Source organism: Carassius auratus, chromosome 41, assembly GCF_003368295.1.
Source record: "Carassius auratus strain Wakin chromosome 41, ASM336829v1, whole genome shotgun sequence".
NCBI classification, from domain to species: Eukaryota; Metazoa; Chordata; class Actinopteri; order Cypriniformes; family Cyprinidae; genus Carassius; species Carassius auratus.
Genome location: NC_039283.1, coordinates 4621971 through 4647258, shown reverse-complemented (window position 1 = coordinate 4647258; position 25288 = coordinate 4621971). Strand labels below are relative to the sequence as shown.

At 38.4% G+C, this 25288-nt stretch overlaps 2 protein-coding genes across 4 annotated transcripts; one reads left to right on the top strand and one right to left on the bottom strand.

Moving 5' to 3' along the window:
* Positions 1 to 4236: 4236 nt before the first annotated feature.
* On the top strand, positions 4237 to 17935 carry LOC113059860 (uncharacterized). Of its 3 annotated transcripts, none has more exons than XM_026228496.1 (9): positions 4237 to 4565; positions 10029 to 14840; positions 14936 to 15196; positions 15288 to 15376; positions 16281 to 16352; positions 16457 to 16603; positions 16764 to 16895; positions 17154 to 17276; positions 17657 to 17935. In XM_026228496.1, the coding sequence occupies exons 1-9, from the start codon at positions 4481 to 4483 to the stop codon at positions 17669 to 17671; spliced, it is 5736 nt and encodes a 1911-aa protein (XP_026084281.1). In that variant the 5' UTR covers positions 4237 to 4480; the 3' UTR covers positions 17672 to 17935. The 3 variants fall into 3 exon arrangements, with proteins under 3 accessions (XP_026084281.1, XP_026084282.1, XP_026084280.1); XM_026228497.1 differs by having other exon boundaries at positions 14933 to 15196; positions 15291 to 15376; XM_026228495.1 differs by having other exon boundaries at positions 14933 to 15196.
* A 241-nt stretch (positions 17936 to 18176) lies between these two features.
* Positions 18177 to 22258, bottom strand: glipr2l (GLI pathogenesis-related 2, like). Its single transcript, XM_026228499.1, has 5 exons — positions 21985 to 22258; positions 21031 to 21139; positions 20811 to 20914; positions 20255 to 20332; positions 18177 to 18929 (listed from the first exon to the last, which is right to left on the bottom strand). The coding sequence occupies exons 1-5, from the start codon at positions 21995 to 21997 to the stop codon at positions 18769 to 18771; spliced, it is 465 nt and encodes a 154-aa protein (XP_026084284.1). The 5' UTR covers positions 21998 to 22258; the 3' UTR covers positions 18177 to 18768.
* Between the last annotated feature and the right edge of the window lie 3030 nt (positions 22259 to 25288).

The following is a 25288-nucleotide window of genomic DNA, read 5'->3' as shown; positions in this document are numbered from 1 at the left end:
ATTATTAAGACTTGACTGTTGTATAATATAGACAAATTTCAAATGTATACAAAATAATTTGACAGTGTGAATCTATTGCAAACGATAATTGTGGACCATCAAACGTAGACTCCAGGGCCCATTATTTGGGTAGAGTTTCACGGGATTGTTAGAAAAACTTAACTCTGGTTTGAAACATTTGCTTATTATTAAATTCTTTACTTTTACATTTCTTTGCAGCTTTGCGTTATGATATGACATTAATGAGCTCAGCCCCTGTCATGTTTATTTATAGAATACTGTGTTTTTCTAAGGGCCTTCATTGCATGTTGGTATAGCCAGGAAATGAGTGACATCAGTGCAAGAGGCAAAACATTTTTGTTTCAGTCTTTCTGGTCTTCCTTACCTTAAAGGGCATGTTGACCCCAGCTCGGGTTAGCTCAGTCAGACAGGCCTCTCTGAAGAGCCTTGAATAATGAAGGAGAGCTGACCTCTCTGCAGGCTACAGGGAAGGTGACTTGATCTGCACATCCCTCATTCTGTTTATTTGACCATTTATCTATTATGATTGATGGCCCTCTCATATTTCTTTTTATTGGGTCATCTGAATTTAGGACCAATTTCAAATGTTTTATTGAGTCTGGTGTCGAAAATCTTGTTATACAGTTGTAGCAGCAAAAGCAGAACAAACGTCCTATTAATGCACATGGTTTTGATAGTAAATGCTCATAAGCATAATTTGTGTGCATTTCAGAGTAAACGGATGCATCATTTTACCGGGAAAACCTTTGACCCTTTCTCTTGATTTAATCAAATTGGAGACTTATCTTTATGTATCTGTCTCTATTTTTGTTCACTTTCACTTTTATTATATAGAATTGCATTGAGAGAAGTGAATAAGTACTTTATCATGCTGTGTCACTGTTCCAGACATCCAGTTCCTTAAAATTCCAGCAATAGTTCCGGATGTTTGAAACGGAAAGTGAGAGCAGAAAGAGAAGAGTAACTCAGGAAAGTCCCAAAGTCTTGCCAGCGCTGGAACCTGCTGAATATTGGATTCCCTTTCTAAAGCATCCATGAGTTCTCCCCCACAGTTGCCGTGGAAACACAGCCCTGCACGCTGTAGCTAAATTTACTGCAGTATCCCTCACTCTCACTTTCATGAAGCTCAGTTACATTGATTTTTAAAAAATGTTGTTTTTATCTTGTTGATTTGTGAAACAACAACATATAGTATTTCTCTGGCTTCTTATGTTTTTTGTCAATTTACGATAATCCGAAACACTTTTAGAAATTGCATTATGAATTTAACACATTGTACAGCACAAATATCCGTCACAACCAAACACACATCTGTGCCTGGGACAAACCTTTTGTCAAATGCATGATGCTAAAAACATGCCATGCTCCCTGGGGAGGGAAAGAGGGATGTGGAGTAAGATTTCATGTTTCTCTGCAGTATGGATATCATGTAACCACTTCTTGCTGAAAAAAAAAAAAACACGCCCAAAGCTGATTTACTGGTCTTAAAGTTGGCATGAAATGGAAATTGCATTCTTTTCTTTTCTCTTTTCTTCCTTATTATGAAATGTAGTGAAACGTCTTCTCGAACAAGAAAACATGTAGGGCGGGACTTGACTGTGTCCATAGAGAATTGATTGGATTGTTGTCATTTTCTAATTGCTGCATTCTCATGACAGGTTGCTGAAGGGTTATAAATTATTGTCCCACCAATGAATGTGTCATCAGAAAAGAGATGTATTGCACAGGGGTTTAATAGGGAAATTAATGTTTTTGACTAAAGATTTGCATGAAATAACACATGAATTAATATATATATATATATATATATATATATATATATATATATGTGTGTGTGTGTGTGTGTGTGTGTGTGTGTGTGTGTGTGTGTGTGTGTGTGTGTGTGTGTGTGCATGGATTTTTTTATATATAAAAAATGCAATATTTACTGCACTTTAAAAACACCAATCCAACTCAACATTTCTTTCTTTTTTATGGAATATAGCGTTTATAATGAATTATCCATGCACATGCACCTCCATGTTAAAAAGTTTAAACATCTGTAATGACATGTTAACTGACAGGACAATAACCGGACAGGGCAATAACCCCTCCCCTCCAGCAACCAGTCACTCACATGAGATTGCAAGAATAGCAAACAACAGTAATCCAATCACTTCCCAATGGAAAAAAAAAAATCCCCCCGAATATTTTTCTCTTCTTCAGGAATCCGTTTCACTTGAGTATACAGCACAATAATAGCAACTTCTGTTTCATGCCGATGTGGTGACAAATCAAGTCATATCTCCATTACGAGCCCAAGAAATCCTAATGGTTCGAATTACATTTAATTGGTACTCTCTTTAGTAGCTGATTACAATTCTTACAAAATAATCATATGATAAATGTTGAACTATGTTAAAATAACCAATAATGTCTGTTTTAGTTAGCTTATGTACTAGCACAGCATACAGATACCAGATGAGCCTGATACCTTTGCAGTAACCCTATATGTATAATTTATTTTGGTTATTAAATGAACAATGTTATGATCTTAAATTATTCACATTTTAATATTATTACTAATTAACACTTCATCAACTGAAAGAAATGACATACAGTGGGGATCGAAAGTTTGGGCACCCCTTGCAGAATCTGTGAAAATATGAGTAATTTAAAAAAAATAAGAGAGATCATACCTGATGATCCTCGACTGTCTTTCTGTTTTGTGATGGTTGTGCATGAGTCCCTTGTTAAAGTTAAACTGAGCAGCGTTCTTCAGAAAAATCTTTAAGGTCCTGCAGATTCTTCAGTTTTCCAGCATCTTTGCATATTTGAACACTTTCCAGCAGTGACTGTATGATTTTGAGATACATCTTATCACACTGAGGACATTTGAGGGACTCAAACACAACTATTTAAAAAGATTCAAACATTCACTGATGCTCCAGAAGGAAACAAGATGCATTAAGAGCTGGGGGATGAAAACCTTTGAACACTATGAAGATGGCCAAATTTTTCTTATTTTGTTGAAATATAATTGTTTTCCATTTAGTTCTGCCCTTCGTAAGCAACAGAAGATACTTGTATGTTTCCCGGTACACAAATTAAGTACAATTTACATTGATCTTCAAATTCCAAAAGTTTTCACCCCCAGCTCTTAATGCATCTTGTTTCCTTCTGGAGCATCAGTGAATGTTTGAATCGTTTTAAATAGTTGTGTTTGAGTCCCTCAAATGTCCTCAGTCTGAAAAGATGTATCTCAAAATCATAAAGTCACTGCTGGAAAGGGTTCAAATATGCAAAGAAGCTGGAAAACTGAAGAATCTGCAGGACCTTAAAGATTTTTCTGAAGACTGCTGCTCAGTTTAACTGTTCAGAACAAACAAGGGACTCATGCACAACCATCACAAAACAGAAAGACAAGCGAGGATCATCAGGTGACAGAACAAAGTATTAAGAACCAAGGGTTCCCAAACTTTTGAGTGTTGTTATTTTAATAATTTCACAAATTTTTTTGTCTTGTGGACTAAATGTTAATATTTTTTATGTACAATATCTTACTCAGGACAGTACTAAATAAAAAATAACATGCATTTAGTATGATCTCTCTTATTTTTTGAAAATTACTCATATTTTCACAGATTCTGCAAGGGGTGCCCAAACTTTCGATCCCCACTGTAAAATATGTTTTATTATTTACAAAATAATAAGATGTTGCATACATATTTCTATGCACTATGTATTAACTGATATCTGATTGAGACCCAGTTTCGAGGGAGGACATGAATTGTTCCAAATCACCAACTTTTACAGGTCTCCCAATCTGTATTGATGGTTTTAGAGGGGTTTTAGACACTAAACCAGCTGAACACCAGCTAAGCCAGGCTGGGAGACCATCTTAAACTAGTTAAAACCAACAAGCTAGGCTGGTTTAAAAATTATTTTTCAGCATGGCTATTAGATTTTATTTTATTAAAAAAAAAAAAAAAATCAGTGCACATCACCTCTGTCTTTTTGACTGCTGTGTTTTGTTTTACTATCCCCCAGCCTCCAAGAGATAGAAAAATCTGCTGACATCATTGTCCAAGACCCACTTGCTGAAAGGAGAGCAGGAGGGAAGGAGGGAGAGCAGGAGCGAGGGAGAGAGAGGGAGGGGGGAGCAAGGTTATGAAGCAGCACAGCAGTGAGGAGGGGAGGGGTAAAGAGAGAAACAGAGAGTCCAGATGGGGCGGGCTCTCTCGTAATCAGAGAGAATACTGCAGCTCAAGCTCAGATTTCCCATGCTGTTACCGGCGTGGCTCTGCAGCCCCTCTCTCTCTCTCTCTTTCTTACATGCATGCTGACATCAATGCACAAACAGTGAACACGGATCTGTATCTTTGCGCTGAGGAGGCAACATCCTATACTCATTTTCTCTGTTCTCAGTTCACTGGCTCCTGTTTTTTAAGCAGTGCGTCAGAGGCTGTGCCACACAGATATGCCTGGAGAGACAGCAGATCGGAGCGGCCCCACAGAGGGCCTTTTGGACTCTGGAGACCCACAATCAGAGCTGCCAGGACCAGGTAAGCAAACACACATCTCACAGCATGCTATATGAGGGACCGAGGAGGACAAACGTGGAAGTACACAAAGGATGCTCGGTTGAAAGCATGTGTCTAATTAATATAATTATTTGCTAGGACATTGAGACTGAAATCAGGAACATGTAGAGCCGCACCCAGAAACATCATCCAGAGTCCTAAAAGAGCACTTTGAGTGCTAAGTGGATGTACTACACACACACATACACACACTCCTCCTTCCTGCCTGCAATTACAAGAGCATGACACAGCATCACTCTCAGGACCCCAAGTTACAGCATCAGTTGGAATCAAGGCTGTTTAGGACAAGTGCATAGGTGTCCATAACATGCCTGCATGAAATGACACGGATCTGATTTAAGATGTTACTTTAGGATAAGATATAGATGCTGTTTGTCTATTTGTTTAGGGAATGACACCCATATGTTATGTACAAAAAATAATAACATTTGTTGAGGGAATGACACCCATATGTTATGTTCAAAAGATAATAAATCAAACTGTCACGAATGACTGAGTGTATATGTATATTTGAACTACATTTAACTGAGCCTGATTAGTAGTTTTAAACACAACAAAATTTTGTTACTCCATCTTGTGCTAATGGTACGTGGTTAAATGTGGCACATGGTTTGTAATGGAGTTAACTGTCTTGATGCAGTGAATCCTTATCAAACTGCTGGGATGATTGGGACTTTTAGTGTGCACTTGTACATGCTTATCACTTTTAACATTGAATAATTAGCGAAGAAAGCACAATCTGCAAAAAGGCATGGAATTTTCCAGTAAGCATACAGTCGTGTGTGTGTGTGTGTGTGTGTGTGTGTTTGAACAAGCGGAAAGATTGCCCTAAAAAAGAGAACCCCCATGTGTGACAGTTTGTCGGTACTATCTTTAGATAACTGAACTAATAAGAAGAAAGGAGTCTTGGGACTAAGTGCTCGTAAAATTTGAAGTCTTCTCTGTGAACTCTGCCTCTAAATCCGATGTGTGTTGAATTGGGCATCACGAAACACAATGGCACAATAATATTTGTGTTCAGTAATGATAAGGGTGTGGTATTGAATAGCAGTGTGGAATATGATGGCATTTTTTGCATGCCCACCTGGCGAAGATGCAATTTTGTGTATAACTTCTGTTGTCGGCATTGAAATATACTTGATATTACTTTTGTGTCCAGAAAAGAATAGATGCATCAGCTATAATACAATCCACACCCTTTTGTTACAAAAACAAGGCCTTTACATTTCCAATTGAGGTTTTTATTCACATTGCATTGTTATGAACTGCTATTGAATATTTAAAGGCACTGTGAAAGAAAGATCCATTCGTTAATTGAATAATATGTAGGCACAGTATGGCAGCTAGATAAGCTGGGTGGATGTAGGGTTTGCTTGGCCTGCTTCTGTTAAGTCCCTCTCAATTACATCACACACACACACATACCAAAAGATCAGATAGGTCGGACATTAGATGATTAGACAATTGGGGTTAATTTTTCTTTGCTGAAGGCTGCTCTGTACAGCATGTGTACTAACAAGGCCAATTCCATACATAACCCACTGTGACTTTCTCAGAATAAAAGCTATGAAACATGAAAGATTTTAGCTATGAAAGTATTATCAAAGCTTTATTTGTTGACACGTATCATATTGCAGCTGACATAAGAGACCTACCATTAGGGACCCAACCATGTTACATAGATTAACTTGCCTTTAAGAACAAAACATTAGCATTTGTTTTAAACTTAAACAATGCATGTCTTTCTTCACCGCAATAACTGTTATGTCAATGAACAAAATTCGATGTTTGCATTCTATTGAAAGCAATGGAAAAGGGAAGATTTTGTAAATGCATCATATAATCCTCAGGACTTGCTGTATTACACAAGTATAAAAGTGTTTGGGCATGGTATTTGAAACTGCATTCGGAATGCTAAAGATGTCTACTCACTTCCATTTTTCCAGTTCATGTTTAACGATAAATCATAGTTTTTAGATTTTGGATCCAAAGAGGTGAACACTAGTACCAACTGCTCATCCAAACAATAGAGGTCGATCAAGAAAGAGGTCAGACACGCATAAACAAACATTACTCCATCTGTTGTTCCATGTCTGTTGTCTTGGAGTAGGACAAAGTGTGCAAAACTTGCACACATGTACAAACAAAAAATACACTTCTGCCTTTCCCTGAAGTGATTTCGTTCTGCAAATTATGTTTTTGAGGCAACAAAGACCCCTCTTATTTATGAAGACTCCCTCACACCCAGTAATCGCTTTGCATACAGCTCAAAAACAGTGCTGCCTTGTGCAGAAAACAGAAGGAGTGACGTTATCTTTTTGAATCTTGACGAAGCAGAACAATTAGCCTATAGTCTCACAGAAACACATACACACAAACATAGTAAGTATGCACACACACTCACAATTTAGCTCCAATGCATTGAGTCATGTGTACAAACAATGATGTACACTATTAAGGCATGATAAGATGGATCTGCCCTCTGGTGACTTTTTAGGACACAAAAGGAGAGAGAAGTGGGAGGGAATAAGATTATGATAAAGAGAAGGAAATTTAGAGAGAGGGAAAGGATCGAAGACTGATACACACTGGCTCGAACTGAAGGGGGGATTGAGGGGGGAAGGCATCCCCCAGTTTAAAAAAAATGACAGAGCATCCCCTCAGTAAAACCACCATCCCCCCTTACCATTCCCTTTGGATTAATAATGTGTATTATGTAAAACTTATCATGCAAATGAAATGTTAAAATTATCAACTTAAGATAATTCACGCATAACTCTGTTCTGTTACAAACTGTGCATAAGTGGAAGCAAGTTTTTGTCCTATTTCGCGCAAAATTGTTCAAGAGCAACTTTTGAATTTCTTTAAAAATAATACAACATAAAGGTTAGGAATTTTACTTCATTCGAATTTAAAAACATTTCCAGACATAATATTATAGTGTGGTATGTATAACTGTGAGGGATTAAGAGACTATAGCAGAGACAATTTATAAGGGACATGCCACTTCCTCAATCCTCCATATATAAGGAAAACCCGTAACGGCAAAGATGGCGGTTGTATGCACATGTCCCACCCCTCCCGCTGGAAAGTCAATTATCTGCTTTTAACAGTCAAGCCGGGAAACATTTAAGCCTATCTTCTGGTTCCACTGATGCATACGCACAGGTTTTGCCACAGCGGAGATGATTTGGCTACAGCGAGTTGTGGTGTGTGCAAGATCAGATGGAATCCACATAGAAGAGGGTGATAACAACACGAAGGCACCGGACTACCAGTTAAAGCATTTTATATCGACCACAAATACCTTACATTCTAAGTAAGACACACCGTCATTCTGGATAGAGACGTAGGCTAAATGAAGTTGGTGTCGTGAACCCTTGCGCATGTGTGGTAAAAGTATAACCTGTGGGGAAAAAGGCTTTTTAAACCATATTTTGGGGCAAAGTCATCAAAAACTTTCAGCGATTTTTATCATGTTTCTGCTGTTTCTATACATCGCCAAGATGGCGGCCAAGTGGCACGACTTGCCTAAAAGGACTTTGACTATAGGAAAGCTGACATTATCGAGTCATCGACCTTGCAAAAACCAAACAAAAACATGCCTTGAGAGTACAAAAGCATTCACTGAGCGATGAAACCTAGAATACAGGTTAAATAACCGTATAATTCAAGCAATTAAAGAAAAATACGCATGTATGAGTTTTTATGTTTTTATATTAATTGCACAAGCAATGTATTTTTCTGAATATCAATAGACCTACATGTGTGAGCACAAATGTGCTATTAATTTTATACAACAGTGCATATTGCACGGTGTATTTCGCTTCTTGAATGAATCAGTTTTTGATCGAAATTGAACGATTCAATAAATCATTATCAAAACAAGGGCTTGCTTCCACCTGCTGTGGTTTTATTGTCATCGTTATTTATCTATGACAGTCCTAAACTAGCCAAGGTTTATGAACAATTTCCTATAAATTAGCTAATCTTTCTGTCAGAGCTCTAAGCAACACTTCAGTAGTGTATTTTCAAAAAAAAACAAATTTTTCAAAACCATTATCTATGCGGTGTTACTGTATATGTAGAATATGTTGTTAAGCAAAGAAGCTGAGGATACAACAACATGTCAATGGCAATGCAGCAGTGTGAATTAGAGTCAACCAGAATAGATTGTGATGATAATCCACACTGAGTCTATTGGAAGGTTATTGTGATGCTGAGAGAATTAAGGAGATTGAAGTGAGGAGGAGGAAATAATCTAATAACAACTCCATTTTGCAACAGACCTGTCAGATAATCAGTGCAATGGGTGAAGAGCTGACGGGAACTACTCTGTGCTAATCATATTAGAAAAATGTAACACATTTAAATTCACTGAATGTCATGTGAATGTCATGCTTCTGTATACTGTAATGAGGTACATGACTGTAACTGGCTGTATCTCTGTTGATTATTGCAGCTATAACAGTTGACAGGTGCTCTTCAACAATAAAATGTTAGGTATTAAAAAAAAAAGATAATTTAGTTGTCTGAGTACACGTACTCATGTATACACTAACTATTTTGTTTTTTAAAATTTTCACATAGATACATTGTGTGTGCATGCATTGGTATTAGAAATCATAGAGATATTTGCTGACACTACTGCTTATTTTGCATTCTTTAAAATCCATATGTTACTCTAGTTTGCCATGCAGGCAATAAAGAATCCTTGTTTCACAAAGACGTCCAATTACTCAATGAACATTAAAATGCTCTCCACAGTGTTGACCATTCAGGCATCATCACACCCCCTCCAAAAACCCTCACTCCTCCTGAATACAAGTACAATAGTTCAGTCATGATATTTTTTAAGTATGAACAGGGCTTGTGGACAAGTTTATATAGAAACACTCGTACCATATGGCCATGGTATCAGAACTTGCATAAATATGTTCTGGCATGTAATGTTATCCCATCCTATATTATACTACTTTTGGATAGTGCTGCTAGTTGTCATATCTTATAAAATTGAAATTCATTTGTTCTGCTGGATTTATTGCATACAGGTCAGTTTTAGACACTTTATATAACTGCAGTTCAGAATAGATGACCTTTTGCGGCACTGTACTGAATATTTCATACAGTGACATTTCAGTGGCACTACTATTTATGTTTGGGGCAACATAGATTGATAAAAAGAGATCAGCTGGCTGATTCAATTTGAAGTCATTTTATTAGGCATTTCATAATGCTTTTTCATAAAGCATTATTATAATGTATTATACTGTCAGGGTGTTTTTGAGTGCTGTAGAACACAGTATAAATATGTTCTTTGCCAAAGAAATTTTCATGCAGAAATGTGTCTCCTGAATAACAAATCTGTGCAGATTTTCATGTATAGAACAAAATGTAATAATTATTTTTCCTTTAATCTTTTAGATCTGTCTGGTCAAACATCCAGCTCTTCAGCCTCAACTCCAACAGACAGTGCCTCCAGTCCTTCTCCCAGCAGCCCCCCAAAAGTCTCCCCACAATGTACTCCTTTTGGACCCCGCCTGGTAATGGCCAAACCAACCACATATCCTCGCCCACAGCCTGAAGGTGCAAGTTTTGAATTAGAAGGGTATTCTGGAAATATCGGCCGACCAGCAGGGCGGTTTGGTAGAGGAGCCTGCAGACGAGGTCCTGTGAAAATGGAACGGATCAAAGTCCTAACTGGATCAGAAATAGAAAGTGACTTTCAAGAGCCAGAGACCATGGACTCAAGGGTGGTAATGGGGCAAGAGGCTCTTCTGAGAAACATGGACACACAAAGTGGAGTGCTGATAGGAAATCAGATAGGTCAAGAAACACCTAGTTCAGGACATCAGCCACCAGAACCTTCCATGAAATGTCACATTGGGCTAGATGAAAATGTGAAGCTAGATACTGGTCAGGTGAGCTCTACTGCAGATCAGGCTAAGACTTCAGTTCCAGAACAGGAGAAAAGCATAAGTCAGGTACTTGAATGTCAAGTCCTAGAGTCCAAAGTGAGAGATGCTGAATTGACAGAAAGCAGGACTCTTTTCTCAGACAATGAGGGAGAGCCACTGTCTTTATCTCAGGGTGAAGTGCCTTCCTTGTCATTTTCCGAGCCTCCCTATGTTGTTGACCCACAACGCATTGGTGTCCTTCCAGGACTGGATCCGGATCGCTACTATACAGCCCCTTCCACCCCCATTAAGATGGCTTACTGCTCACATCGCAAGCAACAGTGGCGCCCAGGGAGCCCAAGCCAAAGTCCAGGATCTCCAACTGATGAGTCTGATCTGTGCTCCCCTCCTACCTCTCCCTCTGGTTCCTACATGACTGCTGAGGGAGGCAGCTGGACTTCATACACCTCCAGCACCTCCCACTCCTGCTCTCCAAACTTAACAGCTGAGGCAGAGTTGCAAGAAGCTCCTGCTTGCTATGTGGAGTCCCTCTCAGAGATCGGCGATGAGTTTGGAGATGATCGAACTGGTAACGAGAGGGATACTTGTCTGGGTAAACCTGATATGCCGGAGTTGCTGCAAGATGTTGCCTGTGAAGTGGATATACTAACAAGGGACACCTGTAGTCCACACTGGGTTATAGAACATGTTTCCACACCAGAGAACAGCAGCAACAGGAGAAAAACAAACTGCCAGGAGGACACAGGGGTGTCCGAGGGCTCTCTGAGGCCTAGAGATATCCAGAAAACACCTGATGCAACTCAAACTTTTAATGATTCACATCAAAGTCTTGAAATAGATTTCAATGCCTGTTTCTCAGAGCCATCTGTGAGCATTGATCACCCTATAATACCAGATGACTATACATCTACTGCACTGCATACAGGGAGCAAAACCCCTGTCACCCACTCTCCAGAGACTGTAGACATAGAAAGTAATAGCGGTAGTTTATATCTTGGTGCCTCTGCTCCTCTGTTCCATGGCTATTCTGGAGAGGATGGGCTTGGGAGTGATGCAATGTTTCCTGCTTCTATGTTGCCTTTCCACGGAAGCTTGATAATCCAGGCAGATTCAATGGATATAACCCTGTTCCCCACGGATGATGAGCAAGGAAATGATGTGGATGCATATGCTGCTGGAGAAGAGGAAGCCGATGTAGATGAGTATGATGATGAGGACGGTGAAGATGAGTGTGATGTTGAAGTTGTGGCTAATGATGAGGCACAGCAACAAGAGGCACCTTTGAGGTTTGGAAGGGAAGTGGAAGACCCAAATGAAGATGACACCTCTGCATCTTTCCTAAATTCCCTTTCAGAGAATTCAATAAACGAGGGTGTAGATGAGTCCTTTGCATTTCAGGATGACACTGAGGGCTCAATTGATTCCACGTCTTATAACGGGGATGAAGACGACCATTTGTACGCCACAGAGAAGCATGCAGAACTCTCCCAACAGTTCCCTGGGCCGGATGAACCTGTACAGTCAGTAAGCCATGCAAAACCTGAATCGTCTGGCAGTGAGAGTGAAATGGAAATATCCTCTGGTTCATCTGAACTTCCACATGTAGAACTTCAAGAGAATCTAGCAGACTGCAGTGGTCATGGTGGAAGCGTAATCACACAGCAAATTTCAGAAACATCGTTGCTGAAGGGTGAGCTTTCAAAAGAATTGACTGCACAGATCAAAGCAATGGACGAGGAAGAAAAACAGAGTACAGGTCCCTCAACAGTCATGGTAACATCAGAGAAAGGACAGCAGATCGCCACAGATAATCCAACATTACCTGTTGATCAAGACAAAGTGGAACAAAATTCTAGTACAACTGATTCCTGTGTGGCAGGTGCTACAGCTGCTACAGATGCTGACATGTGCTACAAGACTAACATAGATGATAGCCAGGAACTGGATAAGAAAAATGGAAATAGTATGGAGTCAGCAGAAGTCATCATTGCATCATCATTGCAGTCAACAGAAACCGCAACCAATGACCTAAATAAGGGAGTCCCCCAACTAACATACCTGGATGACTGCAGCCCCACAAACATTCCAGTTTGTGCCTATCCTGAACTGTGTGATGTGTCAGATAATTTAAAATCAACTGATGTCTTACCATTTGAACGTTCCATGAATCAAGACAATCTGACAGAGAATCAACCTGGCAATGATGATGTAAACCATACCTCTCAAAATATGTCCTGCTCCACATACAGCAGGCTTGTCATTTCGCCAAAGAAAGAGAACTCTGAGAGCTATATGACAGAAGAGGAACTTTACTCTGAGAGTTGGACACCAAGGGACCCCTTGTCTTTAGGTGAATGCTGTGACTTTGAGGCTGAAAATCTGCTCATGTGTGAGATAGCCAGATCAGTGCAGAGTAAAGGTTTACCTGTCTCTCATAACATTGCGTCTGGAGAAGACATTGTGGGTGATGAGGAGGACAACAACAGATATTGTGAACTCCAAGAGAAAATGACAGACATTGATGTTGGTGAGGCTGAGTCAAACATTGCCAGCTGGAGATCGATTCAAGATCTTTCAGAGGCAGGAGGGGGAGAGGATGATGCAAATAACCTTCAAAATCCAGAGAGCAATCCACTCATAGATTGCAGTTCAGATAAGGGTCCAGTGCCATTGTGGAATGATCCAGAAAAAACTTCCACACCCTTAATCCTGAGTGCTCCATCAGAACTTACATTGAATATGCTTTCAGATGATGCCAAAGATGTGAAAGATCAAACTGCAAATACAGACTTCAACATTCCAGAGGATTTATCTTCAGACACATTAAGGAAGGAAAGTGTTGAAATAATGTCTGAACAGCCTCAGGATCTGGAATCTAGTCAAGAACCTGATAATGTCACATTAAAAACAACCATTTCCTCAGAACATGCAGATCTTTGCGGATCTTCTTCAAAAACAGTCATTTCTAACCAATCAGATAATCTTGGCCTAGTTTCAAATCAGGGTCATTCAAATTCTCAACAAATAACCCTAACAAACACTGTATCAGTCTTGGAAAACAAGCTCACATTCAACTTGCAAGGAGGCTCGTTTGGTACCTTCACATTCAGAAAGAAACCAACAGATATAAAGATTGTTGACCCCTCAGAAGCAACAATTCCCCAACAGATGTCTGTCTCACATAAAAAGACATCAAACCCCTGTGATGTGGCTTCAAATGAGGTTGTGGGGGAGAAAGTAATTCAGTTAAGAGCACACATCAAAAATGAAACATTAACAGATGAAGCTAAAACCACTGATAGACAACTTCTTGAACAAGAGACTACAACTGATGCTCAGGATCAGGAAACAGATAAATCTGACTCACATGAGAAGGGAAAAGAGGGACTGAAAACATGTCACATGTCAAAGAGAGAGGGACAATGTTTAACAGAGAACGTTTCTTTTCTGGATCAGAACAAAAATCTTGATGGTGTTTCACATAAATCAGGTCTTTCCCAAGATGACAGTGATGAGGCAACACCAAACACAGCACAGATTGCTAATTCTGGTCATGCCACAAAACCAAAGTTAATTGATGCGCTTAAAACCAACACTACAGATTTAGTATCAATTGAAAATGTAAAGATCCAGTGCCAAGGAAAGGAAATGGAGACAACAGGTAATCAAGCTCCACACTTTGAAATATTTTCAATGAGAGAGGAATTTTGTGAAACTCCACAGAAAGATGATGTCTCTATAACAGAGAGCACTGAACTTAACCAAACACCAGAACAATCAATGTTTCACTGCCCTGACCCAAGCTGTATTGAGCCTAAAGAGTCTGTTCATACAGAGCCAGTTGTTGTAACTCAGACAACAGACCTTACAAGGCCAGATGGGCAAAAAGAACTTTCAGACAGTTCTCTGAGCAGAGGAAGTTTGACAGAAAGCACAAGAGACATCAATGACAATCACGTAGGGGGCAGTTCATTCCTCAGGGAGGACAGCTCAGACCAAGGCAGTGTCTCTCCAACATGTTCATCCACTGTTGTCCAGGAGAAGGATCTCTCTACCCCCATTCAGGAGTCACAGCCCATCCATGACATCTCCCAAACATCTGCTGCCTTCTCACATATTCAGCCAGCTCCTGACAGCAAACCCAGCCAACCTGATTATCAAAGTCCTCTTCAGACTCCTGAAATAAGCAGTATGGAATCAGAAGCAAGGGAAAAAGTGGAACGAACACCAACTTTGGTTCCTACTCAAGACACATATGATCATGCAAGAGAGAGAACAGTCATGACAGCAAAACCATGCAGACATGAGAACCCTCCAGGTAAGCTGTTGTTGTTTCTTTAGTTGATTAGTTTGTTTCATCCTAAAAATCATTAGTATTTAACTATATACATGTTTTGTGTTTTTCTTTAGTAGTATGCAAAGGAGTCAAGGGCCACCAAACAGAACAGTCCCAGTCCACAACATCCACTGGACAAACAGACAGTACCCATGTCCAAAGAACACTGAATCAGTCAGATGAAAAAGAGATGCTCCCCTGCATCAGTCCACGACCAGAATCCTTGGTAAAAACTCAGCAAAAGCAAGCTGAGCGACTGAGTATAGAGCGAGACGTGTGCCCAATTAGCTACAGATCAAAAGGCCCAGAGGATGTGGATCTCCCCTTCAAAAACAATAGTATGTTCATCATAGCATCCGCATCTTTCTCAAGTACATCTTTTATGGCCTTTATAGCAAAGCAAAACAATTTTTTTTTTCTTTCTTTTAGTAGGTTCAGGTAATGAAACAGACAGTGATGGTTCAATACCTGAGCTAGAGGAACCCAATGGGACATTGCTGAGGCCCTCAAATCCACAGGTGGGCTGTAGATTCATTAGCAATCTTCATAAACTGCATTACAGATGTAACTCAGAACAAAAATAATTATTGGCTGAACTAAGTTAATAAGGACAACTCTCTGAAGCATGGTCATGGAAATGACATTGTTAATGCATTTGGTCTTAGCGGAATAGATCTGCTACACTGCTGCTGTTGGTTATTGCTGTATTTGTAGATTATTGCCACTGCTGCTTCAAGCAAGCAGAGGAACTTGCTACTTCCAATATATATGATGATATTTTGCTGTATTTAAGACATGCTGCTGCTGCACCAATAGCATATAAAATATCCCGTAGCAGATCTATACAGATGGACCTGGGGAAGGTGGAGTGTTTCAGAGGAACTCTGAAAGTATGCTGCATTGCTCAAGAGAATGCTAATCAGACATTTAAATGTAAAGCAGCAAGCTCATTGGCTGTGTATGCAACATGAACCAATCAGCTTTTTACAAGTCGTTTAATGCTAAGAATATCATCAGTTAATGTTTAAAGGACTCATCAGCCTGCGCCATATAGTTTCATGGCAGAACTTGGCATTTCAATTAAATTGTGATTTCTACTCAAACTGTGTGTGTAACAGAAAAGTACCTGAATTGAGTAAAACTCAACATTACATGTCAAACTGTCCCAGTTGAGTATCTTACAATTAACTACTAGTTGGTATAGCAGTACTGCATGTTAGCATACTAATATTACTTTGTAATAAGTCATAAAATATATCAAATATAAAATATTTTGCAGCGTGGAACATAAGTGAAAGACAACAGCAAAGATATACTAGCATGCATCATTCAAAAATTGTTGAATCTAGTTGCGTCTACTGTATAAACACTGTTAGGTCCTACAATGCTTTCTTCATATATCATATCTTCTTTTTTTCATAGTTATCACACTCTCCTGCTGATGAGTCAGTGAGCAGAGCCAAACAGAGTCGAAGTGAGAAAAAAGCACGTAAGGTGGGACTGCACATCCAGTTTCATGCATTTTTAAAGCTCACTATATTGTAAACAAATTCCCTGACCTACTCTCTTTTCCTTCATGTGGTTGTTATCATTACAAGGCAATGTCAAAGCTCGGGCTGAAACAGATCCACGGAGTGACACGCATCACCATTCGGAAGTCCAAGAATATTCTTTTTGTTATTACACGTCCAGATGTGTTCAAAAGCCCTGCTTCAGATATTTACATAGTCTTTGGAGAGGCCAAGGTTGGTATTTTACCATAATTTTTTTTTTCTTATTCCAAGGGTATATCTTGGATGTAGTGGCACAGATTTCCAATTGCAAAATTAATATTTAAATATTTATATCTTGATCTGTGTTCATCTTCATCCGTGCGTTCTGTCTGTCTCTTCTTCTCTTTGTAAGATTGAAGACCTGTCACAGCAGGTGCACAAGGCAGCGGCAGAGAAATTTAAGGTTCCTCTTGACCCCTCACCTCTCCCATCAGACATCACACCAAGCCTGACCATAAAAGAAGAGAGCGAGGAAGAAGAGGAGGTATAATCTTTCATTTACTCTCCATTAAAAGGATAGTACAAAAAAACAAACAATAAAACAGAGCATTCTTGCATTATTTACTTATTAGCTATATATTAGCTTCATGTCGTTCCAAACCTTTATAACATTCTTTTTCCTTTGGAAAAAATTATGTCATTAAACACCATTTTTGGAATGGCCTTTTCCTTTTAATAATGTGCGTGCATGAATGAAGCAGCTGAATTGATATAAACCATTTTCTCTTTTGCTGTTTGTTAGCTGGATGAGGGCGGGCTGGAGCAGAGAGATATTGAGTTGGTGATGGCACAGGCCAATGTGTCTCGAGCTAAAGCCGTTCGTGCACTGCGCCACAACAAGAATGACATCGTCAATGCCATTATGGTGAGTGATTGCTTTTATATTAGCCATTCAGCATTTGTACATCCAGTGTAATGCTTTATTTTACACTAGATTCCCTCCAATTCAATATATTCCCATAAAACTGCACTATAATTGATTCCCTCTTAGGAATATTTTGTTTGTTTTGGACCTCCCATAACCAAACAAACTAACCCCACCCCTAGTTTTGACATTTTTAACTGTGAACACATAATTTAGCTCATCAGTTTTCTTGTATCAGTGATTACTGTTTTCTAAAGTGTTACTATATATTTGTGAGAGCATTTTGAGTCATCTGGTATATGCAAATGCAGCAATAATTCAAAAACATGAGCAAACCTTTTACTTGCTATTGATATTTCATTATTTGTGTCTATTCTCAGGAGCTGACCATGTAAAAGAGGAAAATACTTCTTCCCCGCCCCTTGCGTGTTTTCTCCCCCAAGTAATGCTGCTATATTGCACCGCCCAAACTCCTGCTGAAATAAATCTGTTACAACCAGAGCTGTTCGTTTCCCGACATTATCTACGAATCATATAAATTTACCTTACAAACAAAAATGTATCATTCTACATTTTGAACAAACTTTGAATATTGCCTTAATGGCTCAGATGGTAGATAAAAGTATTGTAGAAATAAAAGCTTATATCCTCAAAGCTGATGGTTTGAATCTGACCTGAAGTTGTTTTTTTAGAACATTCCCCTGGGGTATGTGTGCATTTATCTGATCTTGAATGCAGAAAGAGTGCACATGGCACAAACATTGCACGTATATTGGTTACAGAAGCATGTTTTAAAGTTGTTATTGTTTGAGCAAATTATATGTATTGTACACAATTGTGCAACTACAAATCAGAGATATTATTTTCACTAAATTTTTTATGCAAACATGACATCAGATAGATTATTTGAAGACTGTCAATTTTAATCAACATCAATATAAAAAAAACACAAAGATGACCAAATTAATAATGCTGAATTATCAATCTATGATATAGAGGGATGAACATTAACAAAACTTTTTTCTGCAACATCTCATGCACTTAAATGTCCTGTGGAGTCACATACTTCTTTTCGCATTCAGCATTAAACCTGCATCCCAAAGAGACATTAGATTTCCGTGCAGTGGACGTACGTGAAAATATCGTCTGCTTCATTCATGAAAAAAAAAAAACATTTTTAATATTGTTATGCTGACATCACCCATGCACAAACAGGCACACAACATTTTCACTATGAAACTTTAGTTTTATGCAAAAGTTAGCTATATAACTAGGATTAGCTTCAACATTTTAGTTTAAAGTAAGCTTCTTTATATTCAAGTTAATAAAAGCCTGAAAATGTAAAGATAGAAGCTCTTTATTCAAGTAAGATCTGTGTATTAAAGCCAACCATCGCTGTATTTTGTCCTTCAGTCAAAAGTCTCTCCAATTTCAGCTGTTTCCCATTCTCTTTCAGCCCCTCCACCTTTTATCGTGTCCAGATACATTTGATTCAGCTTTTAGGGGGCAGGACATTGGCCTGAAAGTGGCCCTGATTGGTAATGTTGCCGGCAGGGAAATAACGTGCCACTACGAACGTAGAACCATCTGAGGCCACAGCTTTACCCACACCAAGTTTCTTTGAGCTTTTCCACACCATTGCAGTGAAGTGACCTAGAACAAAACAAAGATTACATTAATCGGTGTGTATTGTAGCGAGGAATAGGATGACCATGTGATTATCACAAAATATGTATGCATGTTTGCCTCACATAAACCATGTGATGCTTGTGTTAGTGCTCAGTTAAGGGACTCGAGTACATTTCATGCATTTGGCAGATCCATCCAAAGCTAATTGCTGGTGATTTCAGTACGTTATGTTTACTCTGGGAATCAAACCCACAGTTTTGATGTTGACAACACCAACTGCTTAAAGGGATTCCCATTCTTAAATTCCCAACCACATATTTACAGGTTTAGAGTCAGTATAGACATTATCCACCATCTATAAAGTCACTTCAGAAGATTTTTAACCAACTGTAGAATTGTGATTCTTTCAAATGTGTTGTGCCCTCTTGAGGTGGTGGGTAGTATTACTCATTTCCTGCTGGCTGAAGCTGATAACAGGCGAGGTGTATAAAAGCTGAAGGGGTGAGATAACAGCTGTGAGACATCACCCTGTAAGAGACTTCTCATAGCTGAATTTCATGGGGAATTTCCTGTGCCTGGGAGGGCCTTGGAAAGCTTCGTTCCAATATGATGAGTCATGTTTTACAAATGTAAAAAAAATAGTGAAGAATATTGTATTACACTGTCTGGGCCAAACTTATCTGCTGTATGGCTTGTATTATATTTGGTTATGAAACGAGTAATGAATATAAAAAAGGGTGCTCGATTCTGTTAATGGAAAACAACATGCCTGCAAAGTTTAGCAAAATTATTTAGAATGACACAAGAGGACACAATGTCACTCACTGGTGTTTCTGTTTTAAGTAAATAAATGATCAATCATATATCAGTAAATATTAAACTGATGGAAAAGTTGTGACCGACTTTAATACTGTGACATTTCTGAGTAAAACTCAGTAATATTGAGAAAAAAAATAGAGGGTGGGGCTTGATTTTAGTGCACATCTTCAGCTCACAGAAGACTGACGTGGAGGGTAGTGTATTTAAGGATGTTCTGCTCAAGCTGTCAAGCTGACATCATCACACAAGGAACCTTTCAGATTTTTATGAACGATTATAAAGGCAAACAAATTTTGTTTTGACTTTATTTTTTTTTTATTCCTGTGTCCTGAGCCAAGAGGTCAATAAATGGTGTTTACAATCTTTCTCTGCTAAAAAGAACTTCTTAAACAAGGTATTCTGGTCTTAGTTGGTCTGGTTTTTTAATCTAGCATTAATGCTCTGGTTCAAATCTGTTTGATAAGAGCTGGAGGTAAACTTTGCAGGTTAGTAAAGATCTCAAGGAGCACCACTGCTGTAAATACTCTTACCAGTTCCAGAGGAGAATCCTGGCTGGTTGAAGTTGTACTGGTTCACTTCATTATACCAGCGATCAGACACATCTTTTCCTGTTGGCACATGTGCACAAACATACACAGATTCTCATGTGAAGTGTTCAAGTTCAAGTTCAAATAATCCTAAATCCTTTATTTTGTAGAATGTTTGTTTGAACGTTTTTGAAATCTGGTTTAATTTTAGAATTATAGTAAATCCAACTGGAGATTCCAAGGTACAACTTGAAGCTTTATATGACCCACTATACATCCAGTGACATTTTACAAATCACCCCAGACTGGCCAAACATTCCAATCCACTTAGTAATCAGCTTTAGACTGAATATGGAACTAGTCAGTTCATAATGATTCCCAGCTGTTGCAAACAGGAAGAGGACGGCAGGCTGCCCTCACATCCATATAAACAGGGTTGCCAACTCTCGACACTCACGCTTTCAGTATCAATCTCACGCTGAAGTCCAAGTGATTTGGCAACCCTGATATAAAATATGTTTCAGATGGACATTTTGAAACAGAAGAAGAGGATTCATACCTGTTTGATCATACGATGCCCATGCTAAATTTTCTCCACAGTTTCCTCTACTAGACTCAACACTGTGCTTCAGAATCCTGGTGCTAGCAAGGCTCTCAGCATATCTACAAGACATATGAGTTCAGCTTAATTAAAGAGCATTAAACTGTAGCTTTGTCAAGGAAGACATGAACAGCAAAGAGCAGATATGCTTTCAAGCATATGAAAGAACTGATCTCACCGTGCTGCTTCACGGCTCAGTTTACTGCTGAGTTTTAAAGGTGGGGCTTGATGTTTTCTCCTGTACTCATTATGAGCCTTCATTACCTCCTCAGAAAAAAGCCTGGAGGCTGCAAAGTCAACAGGGAATCAATAGCAAGAGATTAGAAAGCTCTGCATTTTTTTATTCCTTGCTAAAATCAAAAAACATACAGCCTATATGTATCACTTAATGCTAACACTAGTTTGAAAACAAAGATGTCCATACCAGGGCCCATGTTGTCCTTTCAGTTGGCCCGCCCAAGAATAGGGATATAAAAAAAACGAGCCATTGAAGCACATCTTAATTTCAAACAATTTTTGTTTTGTTTTGCCTTGAAATGTAGAGAATATAACTGAATCTTATTATTTTTTTAAAATAATAATTTAACAGTATTGTTTTTTGTACAGTAACAAAACATTTATAAAGGCCTCGATCACATTTGGTTCTTTTGTTTTAGAATAAAATGTTGAATGGTTTTTAGTACATTTTTAGATAAGACACCTTCAAAATGCATTTCTACTAAAAAGAAAAAGTTAATAAATAATAATAATTATATTTAACAATAATTAATATATATTTTATTACTTTTGAAATAGAAAATATTTTTGATAAAGCAGACTGAACATTCAAAAACTGTGCTCTATTTGCACAACTGTTAGACTGGACAGATGTTGCCAAACAGTTGTGCTTGCCACTCTTGCTGTGGCATAAATCCAACTACATGATGCTATCACTCCAACAAAGAAAGGATTGAGTAACAATCCCCAGCACACACATACAGCGTGATAAAGCTGGCATATACTCAACCTGTGCTGACAAAACTTCATTCAACAGCAGAGGATGGCAGTGACAGAGACTGAAGCAAAGATATATTTTGACAACATCACAAATGCTAAAGCGAGACAGGGATTTGGAAGTGAATTTTGCACTCACCTGACTTCCCCATGGTATGAAGTCTCTTCTAAGTGAAGCAGTTCCCTCACTGTCACAGTTCCTGGCAGCTGTTACAATGCTTCAGTCTTCTCTCTTACGTTTTATCCAGTTTAACCAAGTAGCATCTAGCTTTTCATCCTCTGGAAGCCACACACTGAAACATCTTACAAGCAAGCTTCAGTTCCCTACAAATGTATGTTCTCTTCTTTCTCTTTCCTCTTCACCACACCTCTTTCCCTTTCTTTCTCACACTGTACAGGGGCAAATGAGATTCTCCAGTCCGGACTGGGATGATGACATCATCTGCATGAGCCAAGTGGCCTTATATGGAGTTGGCATTGCTGTTTTCAACATGAAGACTTGAGCTGAAACCAAACACTTGAAAGAAACTAAACACAAACTGACAGAATGAATGTGCTTACAAGCTTATAAATTATACATAATTTTTTTTTTTCTAATGACAATAACTTTCTATTAAGAGTGTCCCACTGACATCGATGCAGTTGCTCAAGGCATTTCTGTTATTATCATTATTATCTCTATTTAAAGAAACATGAAAAAAAAAGTTTTTTTACATTGTGCCAAAATAATGTGTGTGTGGGTGTATGAATCTTGCTTAGCTACCAGATGAACACTAGAAAGCCTGCTACTGTGGTATAGACATATTTACTGGTTTAGCAACTGGCCAACTAAACATCAAGTAACATCACTGATCAGTGTTAATTCAGATAAGATTTAAGAAGTAATCAGATTCAAACAGGTTAAGAGATTTTAGTGCAATTAGACATTCGTTTGAAGTATATTAGACTAAAATATAGATAAACAATAAACATTACAGTTAAAAATCTAAGTAATAATGACAGAAATTATCAGCAAGGTTTTAGTGAAAATGTAACAAAGCAATATAACCAGCTAGCCAACACAGTCCTCTGGTGGAGAGAATTAAAAGTACTTAAAAAAAATAATTGTTTGTACAAAATAACTAAGGACCTCATGGCAGAGGTTGTAAATACAATGTGAATATGTAAAAACAGAAAAGTTAATTGTATTATAAAAAGCTTATTAAAGCATAATCTTGGCATCTGCATGAATGCTAAAATTTGATACATCCTTCACTTGATGGTCAATTCAAAGACGCATTAATAATTAATAAAACAAGTCAAAACCAGTAAGATGATAATTAACTAGATAATTGTTGCATAAGTTTGCATCATCAGCCTCAGAATGTTATTGCCAAGTTTACTGATATGAAATTTAAAATTGCATACATTTCATATAAGTAAAAAATATATTGAAAAAAATATGGCACTGAAAAAAAAAATTTTAAGTAAGGTTTTGTATTTTTATTATGACAGCTGTTCACCTACCCTGTTTTATGAAGGCAAGTGGTAAATTATGTAACTAGCATGTATAGCATTCTTTGCAATTCCTTGTGAACATAATATACATGGTCTATGGTTTCAATCTATCCTATTTTGGCTTTAAGATTAGCTGTATGCTCAGCCTTGTGTAAACTCATAAGAGTCTCAGGGGGTCTCAGAAGATAAGGTTTAGACATTTCACACACATTCACTCTTTTTAACAGATGAAATCAGCATCTTCATAAAGCTGATCAGCAGAAGGAAGCATGAAGTGCTCCAAAATTTCCTGATAAACAAGTGCACTTACTTTGGTTTTAGAAAACACAATGGACCAACACCAGCAGATGACATTGCAACCCAAATCATCACAGACTGTGGACACTTTACACTTGACTTCAATCAACTTGGTCTATGATTTTCTCCACCCTTCCTCCAGACTCTAGGACCTTGGTTTCCAAATGAAATACAAAACTTTCTCTCATCTGAAAAGAGGACTTTGGACAACTGTGCCACAGTCCAGTTCTTCTTCTCCTTAGCACAGTTAACACAGATGTTTTCTGTGGTTCAGAAGTGGCATAACAAGAGGAATACAACTGTAGCCATTTGTGAGGTGGCTCTTGATGCCTTGACCCCAGCCTCAGTCTAGTCCTTGTGAAGTTCACTCAGATTCTTGAATCTGGCTGAATGTCACGTCACTTTCATAAGGCTGCGGTTCTCTCGGTTGTGTATCTTTTCCTTCCACCCTTTTTCCTTCTACTCAACTTTCTGTTAATATGCTTGGATACAGCACTCTTTGCAGGAGGTCCAAACCAAGCAGCATCCTCCTGTTCTATCTCTTGAAGCCCATTTCGGAAAGTGACTTAAACTGTAATTCGTCAACTAGAGGCTGGCTGGAAAACAATCCCATAGACTCCCCATGTTAAAACTTTCCAGCAAAAAAAAAACAAAAAAAAAAACATATGTACAACCTGGTTAAAAAAAAATGTTGGTCTATATAGCTAATTTTACCCTTCATGACAACTGTGAGGGGAATGATTTTTTTTTTAGAACTCATCCACTTAAATTATATTAAGCCTTAAAGTTCTGCGTAATTAAGGGTGCGGCCACTTGAGTGACAGATGGATTCCTGCTGTTGTCACCGCCGTCGAGCTACGTGGGCACGGTTTCAGCAACCAGCTTCCCACCTTTTTGGCCATTTTCGATTATCTGTGAGCGGCACTCTGTGACGCACAGCCAAGATGGCAATGGCCGGCTCCGCCTACTTTTGGCTTCAAAAACGCTCTGGAAACCAATGGGTGACGTCACGGACACTAGGTCCATGTTTTTATACAGTCTATGGTCCGAACCATACTGTATAAAAAAGTCTGAACTCTCCTGAGCGCTTTCTCCTGTGCATCCTCAGCAGCAGATGAGGCGTCTTCTTTTTGCTTGCTTTATGGCAGATCGCACACTTAAAAGTGCATTACTGCCACCTCTGGACCATTGACAATCCTAATTGAGAATGTTGATAGACATTCCTAATTAGGTAAAAAAAAAAAAAAAAAAAATATATATATATATATATATATATATATATATATATATATATATATATATATATAAAAATACTGTTCAGTTTTTTTCACAGACTGATCATTTTGTGTCTTTACACTTCACTCTATCATCACGAGCCGCAGGGTTTTATTTGATTTTGTTTGTATGTTTTTTTTTTGTTTTGTTTTTTTATTTTTATTTTATTTTTTATTGTGTTTTAGCCATGATTCCCATTCACCTCCATTATAAGACTGACAGACTAAGACGGTTTGAATTCAAAATCTTTGTCTGTGTTCTACTGAAGAAACAACTACATCTTGGATGCCCAGGGGGTAAGCAGATAAACATCACATTTTCATTTTTGGGTGAACTATCCCTTTACGTACAGTGGCAGAAGGGTGTAAAGTAAC